The 23,059-nt window shown below is 39.2% G+C and overlaps 1 protein-coding gene across 1 annotated transcript; it reads right to left on the bottom strand.

The window, feature by feature from the left end:
- Positions 1-10,018: 10,018 nt before the first annotated feature.
- On the bottom strand, positions 10,019-13,144 carry LOC117161784 (uncharacterized). Its single transcript, XM_033343532.2, has one exon. The coding sequence runs from the start codon at positions 13,142-13,144 to the stop codon at positions 10,019-10,021; it is 3,126 nt and encodes a 1,041-aa protein (XP_033199423.2).
- Positions 13,145-23,059: the final 9,915 nt, after the last annotated feature.

Here is a 23,059-nt window from a genome sequence, read left to right as displayed (position 1 = left end):
ACCGGTAGTCCCGGGACGAAACGCACAACTCTCTTTTCATCCGTCACAATTTTATTATGAATAATTTTCTTTTCTACATTAATTTTATGTGAACTATCAAAAGATCAATCTTGCCATTTCCATTTGTTGTTTCTTGTTGTTCTTTTCTTTAATATCAATATCATCTGCAGTTTCTAGATCACTAATAATCACTCCTGAGGTAATAGGAGTTATAGAATTGTTTCTTGTCTTTGTATGATTTAATACGTCATAATTGTCTTTCTGGCTACAATTTTCAGAAACTTCTTGAGCCACAATTTCTGTTGAGATTACTTCTATAATTGTTCCATCACTTTCTCGTGCATAATCTATCAAATTAAATTCTTCATTTAAATTTCAGTATTCTTCATTTCTTTTTGTTCTGCAGAAACATTTTTTTTTCTTCATTGGAATTTACAACAGCATCCTTTTTATGTACAGTTAAAACAATATTTTCTTCTGTACTTTCATTCATATCATTAATAGTTTCTACAGTCAGTACCATTACTTCTGAACTACTATCAACTATTTTAGACAAATCTGTGTCTGTATCCGTGACATGCAATGTTTGGTCTTTACCATCAAAAGTCTCACCAAGTGTTTTAATTAATGCTTGACACTGAGTATTAGTATCAAGCTAACTGTATCTATATTTAACATTGTACAAACGTTGTGTTTCTCAATGGTTTGTTCACCCTCATTTGTATTAAATATTCCAACATTGTTTGTACTTCCTTTATCTAAAGATGTGTCACCTGCATATCTTGAATGATTTCCAATCTCAGTTGTATTCTCTGCTTGCTCTTCTTGAAATTTCTCATCTTTTTTTTTACATTGATCATCAATTTGTGGGTCCTTATTAATTATTTCTTGTTCTACTTCATTAATCGCAGCGTTCTTTATGCTCTCTGTCTCACTACTTTTCTTATTTTTAAAATTTTTTATTTAAATCTGTTACATCACATTTATTTACTACTAAAACATCTTGAATTATATTATCTGTACATTCATGTGACTTATTTTCTTGATTTTCTGGTATATCCTTCACATTCTTTATAATATCAGTCGTTGATTCTGATATTAATGAAGAAGATACATCTACTTTTATCGATGATTCTACTTTATTAATGTCACCGTGCACTTCATCTAGTTGTTCCATAGCAAAACATCAAGATTGTTACAATTACTTAAGAAGTCATGAATTGTCTATTTAAATATTTACTGCACTTTTCCATCAATGTAAGCCTTTATGGCAATTTGACATTCTACAGAACACCAATGCTGTATCAGTTTATATTTTTCTTCATCATGAAGTTTTATTATAGCACCTAATTCTTCCTGATGTTTTTCTTTTTTCTTTTTCAATTTTCAAATATGAATGTGTTTTCTATGTAAATCTTCTAATTCTTGGTTCGCCTCGCGTAAGCGATTATTAACATATCTTTTATCTTCCATATCTTTTACTTTACCTTCAATTTCTACCCTACGCAATATTTCAAATTCATTTTCATTGACAAGGATCATTTTTCTTCTGTTTCAAAATCCAATTTCAATTCATTAGTTTCTTCTTCATATTTATATCCAAGATCACCCACTTTTACCGAAACATTTTCAACAACTTTTTCATATTCACCCTTTAGTTCGTCTAGTTCTCATTGAAGGGCAGATTATTTGTCCTTGTGGTTCAAGAACTACATTTTGTCTCTTTTGCAACTTTAGCTCCAGCTTATCACGTTCCTCCATTAAATTACTAACACATGAATTAAGTTTGGCCTTTCTTGTTCCAGCAAGTCAACTTCATATTAGTGACTTATGTTATTTATTCTAATTTTATTGTTAGTTCTTCAATTTGTATTCCAAAAGATTGAACTCTTTTCACGTTTGTGTGTGTGTGTGTTTTTTTTATCTACCAATTCAGATTCAAGCGCTGCTATTCTTTTCGAGAAATCCACGATACGATTTCTAAGATCGCCTTTTATAGCCTTTTCTTGCTTTAATTTCGCGTTCTTTCTTCTCTGAAACTTCCAAAAGCTGAGAACGAAGACGCTTCACTTCGGTTTGGTGCTTCCCGTCATAACCATATAAAATTTCTTGTTGCAATTTAGCCATTATTTCTATGTCCTTTCGGTGTTACTCCTTTACTTCTGTTTTTTTTTATGTAACTCTTTTGTCGTCCTCTCTTTGTTGGAACATTCTACTTGAAGATCAGCGAGTTGATGCTCGGGATCGTAATTCAATTTTTGGTCGTTAGCAATAATAAGCTCACGTGACTTCACTTTTGAACTTGATCTTGTTTGGTCTTAATTGTGTTTTCGTGGTGCTTGTGATGTTCTAAAAGTATTCGTCACATTGCTTGCATTTTTAGTGCACATTGATACACTGCACTCTGCACAGGCAATGCTTTTGTTGTCATGAAATCTCTCTAACTCTTCAGTAACAAAATCTTTTATTTTACTATCTAATTTTGGATCATGCGCCCCTGGTGGAGATACATTATGTGTTCTTTTTTCCTTTACTATGCACACGTTTTCCTTCTGCTCTCAATTTTTCTATCATCTTGTGCTGTTGTTCTATATATTGTGTTCTTGTGTTCTTCGCATATAAATCCTGTTCGAGTGGATTGATTTTATCTTTCAGTTGAGGTACATGTTTAATTCTTTGCCTGTGATTATGATGAACAACCTCAGCATATTTCTTTTTTATGAATTTCTTGATAAACTTTTAGAAGTTGCTCGTTATATTTGTAAAGCTTTTTTACTTCGTCTTCAGCTGTTTCTTGACGGGATTTTTCTTCTTTAAGTTTTTCTGCATTCGTTTTGTCTGAACTTCTCCATTTATGCTGTTTTTCTTCGAGTAATTCATTACGTTTCGGTATCTGGCTATCCTTTTCTTTAAAACATTAATTTTTATCAGAGAGTTCTCCTATGTTTAAACTTGCTTCATTTAAGGTAACTTTATGAATTTCCGATTGATGCTTTAACATTTAATTTAAGTCTCCTATTGCTGTTTCACGTTCTTTCAACTGTTCATTAAATTTGTTGTTTAGCATATCCACTCGAGAAATTTCGAGTTCTTGAGCATCGTTTCTTTTTTTGAAATTTGGCTTATTTTCTCTCGCCTGCTGCTACATGTTGCTGTTATTTTATCAACCTCTTTCTTTTTTCTTTTTTTTCTTTCTTTTCTTTTTTTTCAGCAGCATATCATTGGCCGTATCTTTAGATTTTACTCTTTTAACCGTATGTTCTTCATCTAAATTTATTACATAGTCTTCACCTTCCATTCTTGTTTGTTTTGTCACTAACTCTAACATATGAGCTGCACGTCCTTGTGCTGAGTAGGTTTTTTTTCATAAAGCAAATCTCATTTATCATCTGATATATACTTTTTGAAGTAATTTCCGTCTGTATATTTTCTTCTTTTCCCCTACTTCTTTTTCTCCTTCTAATGAATTCTTTTTATTCTGTAAAATAGTTTTCGTATCTTCAATTCTGTTAAGTGCAATTCTTATTCTTGATAACTTACTTTTATTAGGTAATTCTTGTGAATCTTCTACTACATCTTCCATATCATTTTGAGTGTGGTTTCTATCTTCAGCAAATTTAATATTTTGAACAGTAATTAATTTCAATAGCTCTTTCGGCATCAAATAAATCGCACTTATTATTTAATATACTTTTTGAATTGACTTCTGTCTCTGCAGTTTCTTCTTTTGTTTTTTCTTTGACTTTTCTTTGTTCTTCTAATCCACTCTTTTCATTTTATAAAATTTTCCTCGTATTTTCATTTTTTTTAACTTCAACTTTACCCGATCTCCTAGGTCTGCCTCTATGTTTCGCTCCTCTCTGTGCAACATTAGCACCTTTGTTTTCTTTATTTGCATCGTCGTCCAAATATTTCTTATTGAAATATTATCCTTCTTGTTATGATCTTTCCCTGCTTCTCCTAAATCTTTACTTTTTTTTATCAAACCATTCTTGTAAATTTTGAGTATCTTGTGACGAAGATTGTGACAAATCACTATACAATGTTGCAATATTTTCTTTCCTTCGTTTCAAAGACTCTTTCTAGTATTCGGTCGAGCTATTGACATCAAACATTAAGTCTGTTTTAATAAAAATATAATCCTGCGAAGCGGTGTCAATTGATACTTTCTTTTCATATGAATTGTCTACATTAGACTGAAATTCTTTTGAAAATTCCTTCAAAACCATCTCTTCATTTTCTACAGTAACGTCTTTTTTCTCCAAGCTTTTGTTCAACTTATTAGAAACTAAACTACCCTGATAACTCCAACTAGTCGCTTCTTTAATAGTCTCCTGTCTTCCTAACTTGATTTCGGCAATTGTTTTTCGTAGCAATTCGATTTCTTTATCGAGGAGTTGACCCTCTTCTTTTGCTTGTTGGATTGAAAGGTCCATGCGCCTTTGCATTTGCGCGATTTCTTCTCGTAGTTGGTTTATCATTTCAATACTTTGTTCGTCACTATCAGTGCATGCTTTATTTTTCGACATCGTTTTAAATGTTTCTAACTCTTTGTCCGAGTCTTGTTCAAAGCTAGATAGTCTGCCTCTATAAGTAAAAATGAATCCAGCGTTTACCTTGATTTGTTAGCTTCCGTAGATGCTTCCAGTTCCAAAGGCCTTCTGGTTTCGTGGATTAAGAATTCGCCGCCGAGGATGACCGTAGTCCAAGTTAGTCCTTCCCGTAGGTATGGATGTCCTTGTTTTTCAGACGAAGCGATGTTTCACAATCCTGGGATTTAGCGTCCGTAGATGCTTTATGCTTTATGAGTGTTTCTTCCGGTTTCGTTGATAGTTACTTCGTTGTCGCGGATGACCATAGTCCCAAATAATTCTATCTTCCGTAGATGATGAACGTCTTTTGGTTTCCGAACAAACAATTTTCACTATCCTGGCAGGATCGCCGATATGTCACGTAAAGTTGAAGCTTGGATTGTAGTAAGAAGGCTGAGTTGTAACCCAACTACTAATTTTCCTTTATAAAACTTTATTATAATTTTTAACACTTACAAGAATAACACTGAACCGGAGAAAAGGGGTTGTATGAGAACAGCAACTAGAACAGGAACAACTGCCCGAGCTGGGTGAAATCTCGGTTTATATACGTTTTGGTTTTAGGATGTTGAGGGACTAGGTGTAGGTTATGATGTGGAAAAGTGTTCGAAGGTCGGGGGTCGATATACTATCTCTGATGTGGACTAAGCTGCGTCACAGCCTTGGTGTATGCTATGATGATATGGTGGTGATGTGTCCAAAGGAGTCCGAAGGTTGGCGGTCCATGTCTTATCACTGATGTAGGTTGAAATGTGATTAATGTCACACGAAGATCGGTACCGCATATATCAGTCATACACCAGTGCCATCTGTAGTCAATAATGTGTGTTTTCTCTGATGGGAACTAACATGCGTCGCAGCCCTTTGGTGTTCGAAAGTCGGGGGTCGAGATCTTATCTCTGATTGGATTGGAAAGTAATTGATATCACACGACGATCAGCACCCCATATATCAATCATACACCAGTTACACCAGTGCCATCTGTAGTCAATAATATATTTTTTCGTTACCGGCAGAACATTTTCTGTTTATTTTATCGATATATTGGATTAATCGCTTCTTAAAAGTTAAAATTAAGTTGAAGTTAAAGTTTCTTACTTTTCATAATTAGTTATATTAAACATTTTATCGTAAAGTCATGTAAATATGTAATATATTACCTGCAATTTTGTAAGCCTTTTCATATTAAACATGTAAATTATACTTACCATATTGGTGCAAAGATTGTTTTATTATTGTTTTATTCAGCACAGTTGTTATTTAAGACTTAGGAAGACATTTATACAGCAATCACGCCACTGTACGCATGTGTGGCGCGCGCCTCCGTACAGGGAGAGCACTTAGGCGGACTGGACTGCCGAAGCGAAAGTGTTAATGCAATTTATGTTACGATTACATTTCATTTTAGAGTAGGCGGCCGCATTTTTATATAGTCCAACCTAAAATTAACCCATTGGAAAAAGAGATAATCATTTTTAATATTATGTAAATAAAAAAGGAAAATTAATTAGTTAAACAAAATGTGTTATACTTCACATAAAGTATAAAGTTCAAACCTAATTGTCTTGGAAAATGAAGCCTCAAACGAAAAAATATTATCTTATATTGTCTATTCCTTTTTCCATGTCAGTGCAAGTACAAATTGCATTACCTACACATAGCTCTTGATTCTTATCATTATGCTCTCTCCTGCAAAATATTCAGTGACACTTACAAAATCTTTACAATCAACATCATCTAATTACATCCGTTTACCAATTGCACTATTAATTACACCATATTCTGTGCGATAAATTTATACTAGGTATCCTTCACAAATTCCCATAATTTTCTTCAGATCTACATATTTAGATACCATTTTTCAGAAATTCAACATAATTTTCTGCAGATCTGTATTATGATTAAATTTTACTACCCAGTGCTCTAAAATGTTCCGCAAATGCTTCAAAATGATCAGTAAATATTATAAACTCAACTTACAACCATTATTACCTAATTTATGTAATCTCACGAATATCCATTTATTACTAGCAGTTACTACCAACATTACCTTTTGTTCCGACCATTCGCGGGGAGACGCGATCGCGAGAAAGCACGTCAACGGAAGTCGTAAATTCCCGTTACGATTGGATAATCGACGTCACGAAATGATTTCGGTTGCGATAATACGGGTGGTTGAATTGACTTTACACTGAATTAACGGATATAATTAATGTTTATTCCAACAACTTCTTGACTAGAAATATACAATTAAATTCGATTGATAGCTAGAGTAACAAGGTGTTGTACGCGACGCACGCCTAGATGTTGAAGGTTCAAAAAATGTATAAAGACTGACTTTCTGTAACGATGATGCAGCGGAGAACACTTGCGATGGGTGGGTCTAATGATGCGAGAAAAGCTGATTTGTTAAGACCAAGTTCTTGTTGGGAGAGTGAGGGAAGGACTTCTCTGGTAATTGGTTAATTTTCTGGATTTGTGTGGTGGAGGAAGGGTGTTAACCGCCCCGGAGAGAATGTTGCTAGTGTGAAATATCGTACATGAGAAAAACGAACTTCTCCTATCTTTCCGTAATAAACAATATCCTTTAGACAGTGACTTAGTGCAGATGTTTGGTTCGGTCTGAAGGACCTTAGAAATTCCTAAGATTTATGATCGGCTCTTAAGACTATTGAAGGTACGCAGTGAAGGCGTGCAGACATCTGGTTGCCATCCTGTCAGCGGTGTGTGGCCTGGTCTAGGTAGAATGTCGCACGACGTAACACCTTTCGCGAAACAGTTGGGAAAGTACCCACAATTAGAAACTAACAGACGTATCCTTGGGACAATTTCTGATTTTCTTATCTTTTTAACTCCATCCATTTCCGTATTAATCTCAGTGATTTCCGATTTTTCTTAGACCCTAACTGCAACCCTCTTGCTTTCTTACATTGGTCATGACTAACGCGATTCGGGGTGCGTTGGAAAAGGCTCCAGGTAGTTTCACACAGCGCATTCTTGGATTCTCTCTATGGAAGAAAGAAAAACGAACTTTAAGATTGTGGCGGCACGGGCCACGGAACTTTCCAACGGCTCTGGATACAAAGCGCGACGCCGTCGAAGCGCAACACCGACGTGCCCAATGTACCATCGATATCTTCACGCTCTTTCCGCCGAATTCTCGAAAGAGCATACACGTGCCAGCCCACGCTAGTGGGGGATATCGATGCGCAACGAAGGGACGAATCCGTTCGATCCGGAACAAAAGGGCAGTCAGTCTGTCTTACGCCGTTAAATGTATACCTCCTCAGTACTATTGCATAGCAACGCGTCGAATGATCTCTTGGTGTCTATTGCTACTTGTTAATTGTTACCAGTTATTTGTTAATCGTATCTGTTAATTGTTATTTGTTGACTCTGACTGTTAATTCGTTCTTAATAAACTATTGTTCGTGAAAACATCTGAGTATTCCTTACGCACCTATCACGACACACCACCTCAAGATGGTTATGGATAACCAAAAACAATATTTACAACAATATTAAAACAATATTTATCGTTGATAGTAGTTATCGGTAACCGTAAAAATGTTCATTTATAATGATTATTTGTAATCAGAACACACGAAAATTAATATTTTTTAATCACATAAATGTTTCAAAACATCTTTTATAATTTAGTAGGTTGTTTTATTGCCAAGGAGAGTGTACTTTTTTTTAAATAACTTCTCTCGTAAGAATTTTGCGAATAATTGTTATTTTTGGCTACTGGTAAAAATATTCAAAGTTCTTCATATTTTTTACCTTTTAAACAAAATCAGAAAATCCTATGTAGCATATAGAAACAGCCTATGTAGGGACATAGAAACAGCCTGATTTATTTATTCTAATTGTTTTTAGGTGTCTTTACCAATTTATAATGTTCTATTACAAAGTATCTTAAGTTAGATAGTTCTACCTTTAAGTATAGATAGGACATTTTATTGCAAAACCACGTATACATGTTGTTACGAAACCACCAATTTCTTAACAAATTTTTCTAACTTTTACTTCTATTCTTTATTTTTTCCTTACTATGTTTGTGTTTACGTATAAGTTGTACGTATATTGAAAAATATTAATTAAATATGTGTTGAGAATTTTGGATCTTAATAGCCAAAATAATGATATAGGAACACTAAATTAACACTTGGAATTAATATCAGAATAGTTATATGTTTATTTGATAAACGATTAAAAAATATTCATCGATACACACCTGCATGCGTCTCAGCACTTTCTTCCATACCAGACTGTTAACTCAACAGTTTACATTCCTTTGTTTTCGAGACGCCGCGCACGAACAATCTTCCACACACTGATATTCACATACATGCATCGCTACTACACAGCTAACCTAGTCTAGCACATAAAATTATACATATCTCAATAACATGATTTCAAGTCGTTTCTAGATAAAAATGCCCTATTTCGCTCCTTTTATAAAATTAATATGTTCTATCTGAAGGATTTAATTAATTAATACATTATTATCTATTTATTTATTATTTATTTTTCATTATCTATTGCTATTATCTATGTATTGTCTATCTGTATACTTAGTTATAATTGTAGGTATAGGCTGTTACGAAAAGCTGACTTAATTAAATCGAATAAAGAACAGCAATAATCACAGGAAGAAAATGTAAAACCTCAGTTTTTTCAGTCTCGAAGTGCCAGATAAAATACTAAGTAACGATAGAAAAGACAGTATAAGTATCAGATGGTAGTGTCTGATGTATGGCTCACCCATTTGCATAACTGAAACATGCTTCTGTTTTCCAATAAGGGTCATTGCATATCAAATCGATCATTTTTTAACGTTGAAGTTAGGAGTTTTTTTCAGTGAAGTATCATATAATTTACGTGAATTGCTCATTTCATGAAAATGGAATTCAGAAACTATTTTTGTAATCGAGTTGCTCCTTTACAGTTTTAATGTGTAAGGTTTAACATATCTAAATGAAATATCTTTCGCATTAAAAAATCAATATTTTCTGATGTTGGAAATTATAAACACACGGCTGTCTTTTAATTCTGAAAATTTGACTTCTAACTGGTTTTCAAAAATTTTCAAATATCGAATCCGCCTCAAATTTCGATCATGTTTAAGAAATGTCGACAAAATCTTTTGTTTCTTTTCAAGCGAATGAAACTCTATTAAAATATGTTGCGAGTAAATGTGTTCTGTTTTTTTGTGCAGCGTGCAAAGTTTAAAAGGATATATTAATCCTTTCTTGTTATTTAGACAACTGATATACAACATAATACGTTTGGATGTTGATAAAAAATTCATTTTTGATTGAAAATAATCTCACCTAACTATTTATATATGTGTTAAACGTGTTTTCTTTCATACTACAAAAGCATTTTTTTTTTACGTGGAGGAAATCTTCATAGACACCTTATCACCCTTGTGCAGACGGGCTAGAAGATAGTGCCGGATTCTTACAGGCTAAAACCTGTTGCAGCTCCCGGTTAGCCCCGACGAAATTGGTGCCGTTGTCGGTGAGGATCGTTGCGCAGTATCCTCGCCGCGAGATGAAACGGAGTAGCGCGGCCAAGAAGGCGTCGGTGGTTAGGTCGCTGACTAACTCTATGTGGACCGCTTTTGTCGCCAGACAAACGAATATGGCGGCGTACGTCTTGATTTTACGTCGGTTGCGGTCCCTCCTCTCCTTGATGTAGAATGGGCCGCAGTAGTCGATTCCGACGTTTGTGAACGGCCGCGATTCGGTAATACGCGCCTCTGGCAAATCACCCATCAAGTATTCCACTGGTGGAGGGTTGGCTGTGCAGCAGCGGACGCACCTTCTGAGAGTGCGCCATACCTGGCTACGGCCGTCGATCGGCCAATAGCGCAGTCTCACCGCGTATAGTGTAGCTTGTGTCCCTGTGTGATGATTGTTCCGGTGCTCTTGCTCTATAATTAGCTCTGTCACTGGGGATTTCGGCAGGATGATCGGGTGTTTTTGGCTGAAGGGTATGGCGGAGTTGGTTAGTCGTCCTCCTACCCGGAGTATCCCATCTTCGTCGAGGAAGGGGTTTAATGGCTGTAGTTTCCCTCCAACGTCCTCGCTTCGATTTTTCTGGAGGGTCCGAATTTCAGGCGCGAAATGATTGGATTGTATTATTTTTATTAGTCTGTTGTGCGCTGCAGTTAGTTCGTCTGTGGTGAGATGGGCAGATCGGTGCTGCCTATGTCTCCATCGAAGACTCCAGGCGACGATTCTTATTAGTCTTGGCCAAGACGAGTAACGATGGAGGAGTGTGTTGTCGTTAATATTCGTCTTCAGACAGATCGTCTTTCTTTGCTCCGGGAGGTCTTCTACCGGTGCCGGGCTCCAGACCGGCCAATAGTTTTCGCTTTGCAGGAGCCACCTTGGCCCGTTTTTCCAAATGGACGGACATAGGAATTCCTTGGGCGTCTGGCCTCGAGAGATGAGATCCGCTGGATTATCGTCGGTAGGCTCATGACGCCAGTCGGAGATATTGGTCTTGGTCTGTATCTCAGCGACTCGATTCGTCACAAATGTTTTCAAGGTGTGCGGCGAAGACCTGATCCAATGGAGCACGATGGTGGAGTCAGTCCAGTATACTATCCGCGATATCTTGGTCGTCAGGGCCTGTCGTATTGACGAAATCAAGGACGTCAAAATAAGTGCCCCGCTTAATTCGAGACGTGGTATGGAGAGCGATTTGAGCGGCGCTACCTTCGATCGCGCCGTGAGGAGTCGAGTCCAAATATTGTTCTTTCGGTCCGTCGTCCGCACGTAGACGCACGCCCCATATGCCCTTTCGCTAGCGTCACAGAATCCGTGTAGCTCAATTTTCGTTGCGGATTCTATGATGGTCTTCCGAGGGAACCTTACCGCATTTAACAACGGCAATTGTGTGTGGTATTTGATCCATTCTGTGTGTACGTCTGTCGGAAGGGATTCGTCCCAATCTACCTTCAGTGTCCAGACTTGTTGCAAAATCATTTTTACCCGAACGATTACCGGCGCGAGCAATCCTAGTGGATCATAGATTTGTGCGATGACTGAACTGATTGATCGCTTTGTGACTCGGGAAGTGCCACTGATCGTCTTGACCGAATATAGAATGGAATCGTCGGCTGAATCCCAAAAGACGTCGAGTGTTTTTAACGTGGATGACTCACCGAGATGTAGTTTCTGGTTGGTGCCTTCCTCAGATAGCCCTCGTAGCAGATCCCGATCGTTTGATGCCCATTTGCGGATATTTAGACTGGCTAGCTTGAGTAATTTCGTGAGATCATTCCTGACTGATAAGGCTTCGTCCTTCGTATCGGCTCCGGTCAACGCATCGTCGACATAGAAGTCTCGCCGTAGGATCTGCGCTGCTCTCGGAAATCGAGGTCCCTCGTCTTCTGCCAACTGTTTGAGACATCGGATGGCCAGATACGGGGCTGCGGATAGACCGAACGTTACGGTGTTGAGTCGGTAAGTTTCGATCTCTCCGCTGTCGGCACGCCACAGAATCTTTTGATAAGGACGATCTTCTGGACGTAGGATGAATTGACGGTACATTTTCTCGATGTCGCCGGTAAGGACATATTGAAATGACCGGAATCTCAATAGGATGTTTCTCAGGTCTTCTCGTAATTTCGGACCTGTATGAAGGGCGTCGTTTAGAGACACTCCCGTGGTACTTGATGCTGAGCCGTCGAACACAACCCGGAGCTTGGTGGTGTCGCTCGACTCCTTGATCACGCCGTGATGTGGTAAATAATATCCGTGGTCGGTGGCGTGATCCGTGTTGATCTTCGTCATGTGACCCAAGTCTAAATATTCTTGAATTACAGCACTATACGCGGTTTCATATTGTTTGTCGCGTTGGTATCGACGATGAAGAGATGCGAGCCTGCTCATTGCAGCCGCCTTCGATGACCCTAGTGAGGAAAGCTTTTCGTTGAATCGTAATGCAACGATGTATCTGCCTTCCTTGGTTCGTCGGACATGGTTTCGGAAATGTTCTTCACATAGTCGTTCAGATTCCGAAAGATGAGTAGTGGCCGGTCCCTCGTCAATCTCCCAAAACCGCGCGAGGTCCTCTTGCAGAGCCGTGGTGGTTGCGTGGAACGTATTTATCGCGGTTTGGGACGTTGGACTCCCCCCGATTACCCAGCCGAACCGTGTTTTTTGTAGACGTAGTTCAGGTTCGCCTGGTTGCGCCAGATTGACCTGCCCGATGCACAGCGACGCAAATGTTGATCCGGTACTAAGTAAGACATCGATCGGGGCTGGGCAATGGAATTGTGGATCGGCTAATTGGATATTTCTGGGTAATCCCAGACTCGAGGGGTCGAGGGGCTCGCTTGGTATGAAGGTCGATATGGCCGGGATAACAAGAAATCTCAATGTTTTCTTATACTTGCCGTCCGTCGACGTGGTTGTAGCCGTGGTGTATCGTTTTGCCGTGGTGCTCAAATTGTCGGGGGCTCCGATCTGGATCGCACATCTCCTTTGCTTTATACCAAGGGAATTCGCGAGCTTGTCGGTCATGAAGTTCATGCTCGACCCAGTGTCGAGTAAGGCTCAGGCTCGGATTGGTTGTGCCTGTTTGTTCAAAACCTTGATCTGTGCTGTGGCCAACAGATCATGATGCAGAGGGGTGTGGGGAGATGTGTTTGTTAGTCCGATCCCCCTTGCTGTCGTAGTCTTAGACAGTCAGTTTTGCCCCGGTTGGGACTTGGACGAGGAGGTTGGGGTGGTGTTCTTGATCCGGGATGAGCGTGACTCATACGAGGCATGCTCTTTCGTACCTCTTGGAGCCGAAGATGTATGTTTCCGTGAAGTGTCGGATGTACGCCTCGACTTGTGGGACGACCGCGACTTCGATGATCCAGATGGTGATTGCCCAGTGGAGGCTCGCTTGTGTGATGAACGACTGCCCGACGACCGACCGCTCGGTGAGCGACTGCCCGACGACCGACCGCTCCAGGAGCGACTGTCCGACGACCGACTGCTCGGCGACCAACCGCTTGCCGATCAATCGCTCGACAATCCACCGCTCGAAGATCGACCGCTCGACGACCGTGAGTCTACCTGGGTTTGTTCGTGGTGTAGATAAGTATGGTGTCGGTGACCGCAGATACGACACGAACCCGATGTACACTGTGTCGGCGAATGTCCTCTGCCTAGGCAATTTATACACAACAATGCCTTCCTCACGATCTGAAAACGTTTTGTCCCTGATTTGGCCTTGAAGATTTTACAGTGTCTGAGCTCGTGAGGTCCGTTGCAGGTCGGACACACCAACGTCCTGCTGGTTGTAGCAAAGGTTCGCCCATGCGGTATGGTTGTTCGCTGACTGTGGTTTTGTGGGTTGACCCTTTTGATTCCTTCGCTTTAGAGAGGAGTTGAGACGCGTTCGCCCGTGTTTTGAGAAAGTCTATCAGATGCTGATAGGATGGCACCTGTTTGCGGGGCAGTGTGCGTTGCCATTTACGCAGGCTGGACGAGGGCAATTTCGACGCGAGCAATTCGATAATCGCTATATGTGATGTGACGGGCTGTTTTAGGTTTTCGAGCGCCTTTAGATTTCCGCTGATGGTTTCCAACAAATCCTGTAGGGCTTCTGGAGTTTCCTTTTTGATTTCCGGATAGTTGCGCATCAAATTCCAATGGCGCATGCAGATTTGGAGGGGGCAATTGAACTTATCCTTCAGTGTGTCAAGCGCGATGGGATAGTTGGCCTCTGTGAGTTCTAGTGACTGGATACTCTGTGCGGCCCGTCCAGTTATAGATGAGCGTAGATGCTGGAACTTTTGGACATTCGTCAAACTTTCGTTGCGGTCCACTATGGATGAGAACGTGTCGTAGAAATAGGTCCAGTTCTCGAGGGCACCGTCGAATTGGGGCAAGCGGACCTCTGGAAAGGTGGTCGGCTCTGGTTTCCGGTATGTCTCGCCTGTTTTTGTTGTCGACGGGGTTGTTGCTGACATTTGCTCAAAGAGACCTAGGATCCGCATGTCAAGCTCCCGATGCTCCTGCGATAACGAAGTTAAACGCGCAGCTTCCTCCTCATCTAACCCTTCTAACTCTTCTTGAACCGCGAGTATCCTCCTCCAAATATCATCGAACGAGCTGCGGCAAGATGTTAGGAAGATTCTGTTTGCCTTCCCAGGCGCTTCGTATTCATCGAGTTGGCGCCTTATGGTCGCAAGTCGACCGGCTAGAACGCCTCGTCTCCGCCGTAACGTGCTGATTGGTTCAGCTTCGGCCATATTTGATTTTAATAATGAACGATCTTACCTTGATCAAATGGACGTTGATCTGGGATTCGGTTGCTACTCGTTACGATGCGGCGTGGACTCGTATAGATGCTGAGCGACGGAGGTGCTCCTCTCCGATGGCGGTTCCTTTGGTCAGTTGACTAAGTGGTTGGAACTTGGATTTCACGCGACACTGTGTCGTCACTGGTCAGTGCACTTTTTGGTGGCACGAAATCCGGCTCGAAGGACCATGTAAATACGACCAATTGCGGGGAGACGTAATCGCGAGGAGAGACGTCAACGGGAGTCGTAAATTCCCGTTACGATTATAACAGTCGACACCACGATTTGATCGATCCCCTGATTTCCGTTGAGATAATAGGGGTGATTGAGTTTGTATAACACTGTGATTCACAGAATTAGAAATTATATATTTCCAACACTTAGATTACACTGTCGAAGAGAAAATAAATAGATAACAACTTGTCGCACGAAGATGCGATAGATATGTACGTTAGAGCAAGGCTCTTATAATGGAAGTTAATGTATTAATGGACATAGCACTATAATATATTTAGGAGAGGAGATGTATGTTCGACAACACCGAGAACTGACAAAAGGTTTGCGTGAAGTATGCGACTCTCGCGCTATGTGTAGACTGCCGCGTTAGGCGTTAGTTTTTAGACTGACTGTCGCTCTTTTTCTAATACGGACGAAAAGTTCGATGTGGGTGTGCCCCTGTGCCTAAAGAACGCGGATTCGTTGTTCCCACTTTCGTTAGGAAAAGTAAGGGTAACGAACCGCGGTGTTGATTAGTAATGACCTGCCCTACTGATCGAAGGGATGAGTAGGAAGTCTCCTACCATCGTGGTGGATAGATGACCGTATTCGTGAAGAAAACCCAGCTTGTTTTATTAGAAGGCTATTCGGATTTTCCTAATGGGCGCATACCCGCTTTCTCCGTGTTTTAAGTGCGCCTAATGATCCCAAGGACCTCTCTAAAAACCGACTGTGTTTCGAGAAAATTTTTAAGCTTTAGAAATTCTTCCAGACAAACGGATTGAAGACACATGGCGAAACAATACAGGGAAGTGAAAGTTATGGTGGGTCCTTAGGTTTATTGAGGGTCGAAGTGACGTTACGCAGGCCGGTTGTTGTCCGGTCGCGCGGGCTGGCGTGCAGATGTTTTAGGAGGCGTAACAGTTATCAAATATCTATTTTAATCTTACAACTATTTAATTAATCTTCAAATTGAAGTACAACCATGGAAAATTAACAAAAGAATCGCATCTAGATTTTACAAGTATGGCACAAGGTGACTGCGCAATGATTGTGTACATGTTTCACTTCTAGTCCTAAAGCGTAGCCAATCAACAAGCAGCACTACCCCTTTGTCGTCACTGTTATCCTAGAAATCGGTGCTGTTCAATCGTCATTCGTATTCGAATCAAGGTAGAGTGTACATCGTATACAAATTTACTGAACGTTACAAGTTTTGAATTTACCAAGCATTTCTCGGTCATGAGTACTAAGTGGAGAATTAAATTCATTCAATTCAATCAGGAACATGATCTGCAAAGTTTCTGTAAAAAGAGATTTAGCGAAGGTAAATATTTTATATGTCGGGTTTACATTAGAATTAGGGTTAGGGGCGTGAAACGAATCTTCGTTTGGGTTACACGTTGTCGTTATGCAATAGAGAAGACATTGACTAGTGCAAATACGATTATTATAGAAGCGGACAAGTAACCGTGGTAGTTAGGTACTCGAGAAACTAATGACAATGATCCTAGGTTCAATAACGAATCCGCGGTCGACGGGATGATAGATGAACGTGCTCACAAAATCTAAGTCGGACGCGTAATATTCACTGGTCGTAAAGGGTTACTCTTTTCATCGATGAGATCGCGAGCAAGAATGACTTTCCCGTCCCGATGATGCCACAGAGGAAAACTATAATGGGGTGTGTCTAAGGACACGAGATCATCGGATTCGTCGAGAAAAGCCATCGTTCAGAAAGTAAGGGAAATTGGCGTTGCTGCTAATTGGTCAATCTCCATACCGGTGGTTAGAAAAAGATGCTAACCGCCCTCGAGGGAAAGTTGCTAGTGGGAGACGCAGCTCGTTGAAAAATAGGTCTCCCCTATTTTCCCGTAGTTGGGACAAAGACTGTTTGTCTGTTTGAAGGACTTTAGTTGACTAAATCTTAAGATCTATAACGGGCCCTCGAGCTAGTCGAACATGTACTGCGGAGACGCATCGACATCTGGCAATCATCTTACTCGAAGAATAGGGTCTGCGTGTGGCGAGCCACGGGACAGAAACCGTTGGAATGTTTACTGTCGCGTGTCGCCACGAATATTTCTTTTAAGGAGAACTATAGAATTACTCCATAACTTTGTTAGACAAAGCGTTCATCCCGTGACCACGGCTACGTTCGGCGACTGACTGTCGCCTCGAGCCCAAGCTCATTATCACAACTCTCGAACAATTACAATCGGATTGAATAACTACAATTGTTCAATTACAGCTATAGTAGACACTAGGTTACAATGTTGCGGGATTATCCAAAATTCCAAAGGCTCCGGTGTTCTTTCATCTCCGACATATAAATATAATTCTATAAAATGAAAAGATTCGTATACGTATTAGTTTTGTATAAATAATTTTAGCCTAAAAATTTATTCTAGAATGAATGGGGTAGTACAGTAATTGGAAAGGAAATTATTCTATATTTAAAAGTAAGTCGTAATATAAAATACAGTTTTCTTCTTTTATGTTTTTTGTATTTTCATTACGTTTTTGATTTTCATATACATAACCGTCTTTCATTTAAAGAAGAATTTACATTCTCAATGACTTTTCATACAAATTTGAATAATAACTGCTATTTTTTATGTGTTATTTTAACCTTTGTCCTTGTTTGTATGGGCTACTCTATCGCTTATTTCCTTTTAATGTTTGCGCGCTGTACTAATTTTGTGTGAATAATTTAGAAATATATGAGGTCTTGCAAATGAAATGACTTGATGTAGAAAATTCTTAATTTTCATAAAATAGTTCTGAACTGCCATGATTGGGTGGAAACGAAGAATCTCGGAAATGAATATAAAATAAACCGCTTCGCAAATGTACGTTGAGAGAATACATTACGTTTCATCTAATATTGTTTTTTGTACTTTTATTTCACTTATCTGATCGGCCAAAATTTTTTAGGAATAAATTTTTATAAATTTTTTCTTTGTTAAAGTTATTTTTTCTTTTTTACTTCGTCTTTTATTACAGACTGTCACATTTCAATAAGAAATATTCTACTTCTTTCATATTATTTATGTTTATTTCTACATAAAATTATTTGTGGCATATATATTCTTAGGTTAAAAGTCAAATTTGTTAGTTACTACAAAACAAACATAACAAAGTTTTTAAGTTGTTCTTAAATTATTATAATTTGTGACTTTGTCTGAATTGCTATTCTTCTATGGTGAAATGATCTTAGTTTAATGCTGCTGTGGAGGATTGGTTGTGAATAGATAATGTAAAATAACGAGAGCGAGAAGTTGCTTTCGCAACCCGTCAAATATACTTCAAATAAGTTAAACAAATAAATAAATAAAAGTACAAAAGTACGCTCATTCACTTTGTTCGCAACAATAGTGTACGTTCGCTCGCGGAAAACCCGACTCGTAGATGTTGATCGCTAAATCGTGTCGCTTGGTATATACTGTCTCACCCGCGACATTACATACGTCTATTTGTACCGGTCGGGGAGGAGTCGGAAAATTTGAATTCGTCTAAGATCGACGGTTGCCCATAAAGGTGACTTTGTGTTGTCTATCGATGTGTTTCGAGCATCAAGGCTATGTTCGTGTTCTGAGACACAACAACAACATGAGACCAGACTGATGCTCGTAAACAGGAACTAACATTCAGTCAAGATCGCAACGGGCAAAAAAACAGTCCGGGAGCTCCGCTTGTTATGTTTACGTTTGGCTCAAGTATCTGGTCGCGAGTCAGACTCGCGATATTCATGTTTGGGCCAAAGTCTTCATCGCGAGTCTGACTCGCTAAAGTACAGGAAGGGGTTAATTACGGCTATGGTAGAATCTAGATTAAAGTGTTAAGGGATTTTCCCAAAGTTCCAAAGGGAAGGCTCAGGTGTTCTTTCATCTCCGACATATATATATGTAGTATCGGGGAGAAGGGCCTAAGAAACGTCGAGCCAACTATAGACAATGTCGCGAGAGCCGAGGCGCTGTCGGCTCCATCAATGCGTTATCGGGTCCTTCAAATAAATAGCTTCGCCGAAAAGGCCTACGTGACCCTGGCTACGAGCGTCCGCGGAACACGTGTGCGGTGGGCCTAGCAAAAGAAAAAAGAATGCTACAACGGCCAGAGAGTCAGTTGAGAAGCAGAGTGTGAGTTGAGCGGACACAGAGTGTGAATCGACGTGCGACGATATTATAATCGGTCCTTTTGTTCTTGAATATCGCTTATTTAAACTACACTAAACTCTATATCACTGATATAAGTTGAATATCACTTCTTAAAATACATTAAACTTCGAACCTACCATCATTACTTGTCCTTACTCTAAGAATCCTTCAGTTACTACATATATTATTTTGTAATAGAGTTATATTTACATTTAGTAGAATTCAGTCTAAAAAAATTTGAAATTAAACTTACGTTTGCAAAATTCAAAATCATTAATTTCTGCGTTATCTTTCTCCATTCTTCGTCATTCCTTTATACTATGTAACTCGCATTTTTGTTTTGATGTGGTTAATATAAAAAGTATAATAGCAGCTACAAATCATGTGATATGTGCAAAGAACAGTTATGCTCTCCATCAGTTAGAAATGACCATGAAAAGTCACAAGGCGCTATGAAAAATCGTATTGATTTGGACCGAACGTGATCGAATCACTTTGTTATTCGCAGGTTACGCTCACACCATCTCTACAATGTAGGTCTGCTTTGGCAAGCACTTCCATTGCATCTATTGTATTTCCATTGTATCTTCTTTCCTATTAATATATTATCGTATGATGACCGTTATTACTATATAATTAATCTCGCACTTTCTTGCCCATTTCTGATTATGCCATATTGAAATTTTGGAAGGTCAGTCATAATAAACACACTTAATGCTCAACACAGTGTAATTTGTTGTTTGTTTCACGAACAGCTTTCCTTACAAAAGGTTTCAATGCTTTTATTATATTCATTACGTTCTAAGCACTGATGTAAGCGTGCTTCCTACTGCAGATTTGTTTTATTTGAATTTAATGATTCATTTAAGACAAAATTTTTATTTTAAGAAGATAACGATTGTTGATGAAAGGAGATATCAGCCGCCTTTTCTTCATTTCTTTTTTCTTTTTTTTAATAAATGCAATCTTGTTCGAGCCATTTATAATTATTTTTAAGAAATCTGTTTTCTGTATAGCTAAGATTGATCTTTTTCAATGACATTTTATATTAACCTAAATTTTTTGGAAGAAATATGCATTTGTTTCCATATTCTTTCATAGAAAAATACGCAGTCGTTCGTATTTCTTTTGGCATTAAATTTTTCAACATTCCTTGTAGATCTTTATTTTTACGAAAATCTGACACGTTCTCAAAATATAATCAAAATAAATCAAATCTAGATAGGAAAGCGAAATATTACAACAAAATTCATACAGCAAATCTTAAAGCGTTTTTGCACTTACCAACGAGAAGTAAAATAGAATCCGTTATTTAGAAGAAGAAGCAAAATAATAAATAAATATGCTGTCTTAACTGGAATAAAGTGTAGAGTAAAATATAATACGAAAAATGTATTACGAAAATGAAAACTGAGGAAGGAGAACTGAACGAAGTCAAAATTTGTAACTACACACACAAATACGCATGTGTATATACCTAACATATTTGTATATACAGAGTGTTCGGTTTAAGTAAGTACCGTCGAAGAACTCACATGGGATTGAAATTATAAAAACAATGTTCTTATAAAAGTTGTTTGATATTATTATATCAATATGTATATCATTATGTGGTATTGATGATACTTTTGTGGGTAAAGTGACACAACTGTATATTGGCAGTACAACGCACTAAAGTTACTCTTATTCTCCAAATATGAGGAACAGATTGCTCCATTGTAAAAGACAGACCGGTGCGTGTAGACAACCATAGGAGGTTTGACTATTATACTGACTGAACGTGGATATAAACACTGTAACGAACTGTCAAGGTTGTTTTGACATTTCCTTCACCGATTATATGTATATTACAGATACCCCGAGGAGCTATTACTTGTTTCAACTTTGGACATACTACAAATGAAGTTTGGAGGCCACAAGAGACTGCTCTGAGGTAGGTAAGGTACAACCATGAATAGATAGAGTTGTAGCAAGACGAAACCGCTTTCAAATTGCTTCAAAATTATGTAACATAATTAGAGGCATGAATTTCGAGTGATTTTTGAAGCTCTGTACAAACGAAACAAAAAATATTTTTACTATCCATTTTTTATCATTTGTTTATTGATATTTTAAGATTGCTGTAAAAATTAACCGAAAAAACTCAAAATTCACAAAGTTATGAACTGGCAAAGTCGGGGTCCAATAAAAAAAAGGGTGTCCTGGCGTGCATGATTTCAACCCTTCTGATCATCTGAAGCAAAGAAGCCGAAAGGATTCTAAATTAGTATAGATGCCGCTATAGCACGAAACTTGGAGAAATCAAAAAAAATTTTTTCACAAAATGGCGGCCGTTCGAAGAAAAATTTTTTCGAGCAAAACTCCAGCGTGTTCTCGCCCTCTCCGCAGTGGTGACAGCGGTCGCAGTGGTAATCGTCATCTCTCCTTAAATTTTCTGCAGGTATTCCCCGAATACCCCGTGCCCGGCGAGCACCTGCGTCATCGAGAAGGATAACGGAAGCTCTCTGCGGCCCCTCTAAACCTCACAGTTGGGGAGGACTGATCTAACGGCGCGGTGGCCAGGGGCTTAAACTTCGGCGAGTAGGTTGGAGCGCCACCACTCCCATACCTCTCGCCTAGCTTCTCTCCGAACGTCTCTAGCCACTTGCCCACCGGGCGAAGAATCTCCACTCGAGTGTCACAGACGAAATTCGAGCAACTGTATATAACAAACCGAAATTCCGAACGCCTTATCGCGTGTGACCGTCCGGTCAGCACCCGTTCTCAGCCGCCTGAGTGGCATTCGCTCACTCCAGCCGTTCTCCGAATTTTACACTAAGCATAAACAAAACCTTCTCCCACTCCAACGAATGGAAGAATATAAATGCTCCCTTCAAAATCCTCCAGTCAGTCTAATAAAAAAATTCTTAACTAATCCAAGTATCGAAAGTGTATCATCGCGAACCGAAAAATTGTATAAATTGAGTAAAAAATAAAAAGAACTTAATCTCCTTTTCGGAAATTAACAAGTTCCTTATTTTTACCTTAATTTTACACGACATTTTTGGCGATCCTGCCAGGATCTATTCACTTCAGTGCAAACGAAATTACGATTTCGGCGTACGCGCATCATTGAAGATCGAAGGATCAACGGACCCAGTGCGAATCTTTGCTACTACGAGGCCCTGCAGCAACTTTCAACGTTCCATTACGGTGAAACTAGACGAGAGGACTACGGTCAGCGCAGAGCAAGCCTACGAATAAGATTCGGAATCTAAAACCAACCAGAGAGGAAACATCCCTGAGACTCCTCAACGGCCATAGCTACTACGGTAAGCTGAAAAATCTGGATTCATTTTCACGATACCGTGTGAGAAAACCCAGTTTCTCAAGCGCTTCGAGTTCAAATAGCAACAGTAGTTCAGAATCAATAAGCTCAATTAGAATCATGCCCACATCACGAAAAGACAAAGTCGAAACTATTGAAACCGTTTCTACAAACGGAGGTACGGACAATTCGATTCGTGCCATACTCGACGTGATACAAAAACAAATTGAAATTCTTGCGCAACGTGTAGAAGAGACACAACGGACGGCCGACAGTGAAAATAAGAAGCGTGCCGCGGAAATAGAACTATTAGGCAAAAATATCTCCAAAATAAAAATAGGACGCGACGCTACTACAGAACTAGGCTCCCTTATTACTATGGACGAATCTGTTGCCGCGAGAGATAGAACTTCCCCACCATGCGTTCCAATTCGAACAGAAGAAGACAACCATCCCTCTTACGAAGACC

The sequence above is a fragment of the Bombus vancouverensis genome, chromosome 18 (genome assembly GCF_051014615.1).
Source record: "Bombus vancouverensis nearcticus chromosome 18, iyBomVanc1_principal, whole genome shotgun sequence".
NCBI classification, from domain to species: Eukaryota; Metazoa; Arthropoda; class Insecta; order Hymenoptera; family Apidae; genus Bombus; species Bombus vancouverensis.
Note: the sequence above shows the minus strand (reverse complement) of the source record. Positions and strands in the feature narration are given on the sequence as shown.

Excerpts from the sequence above, each read along its gene's own strand:
- LOC117161784 (XM_033343532.2), bottom strand. The coding sequence starts at position 13,144 with ATGAACTTCATGACCGACAAGCTCGCGAATTCCCTTGGTATAAAGCAA.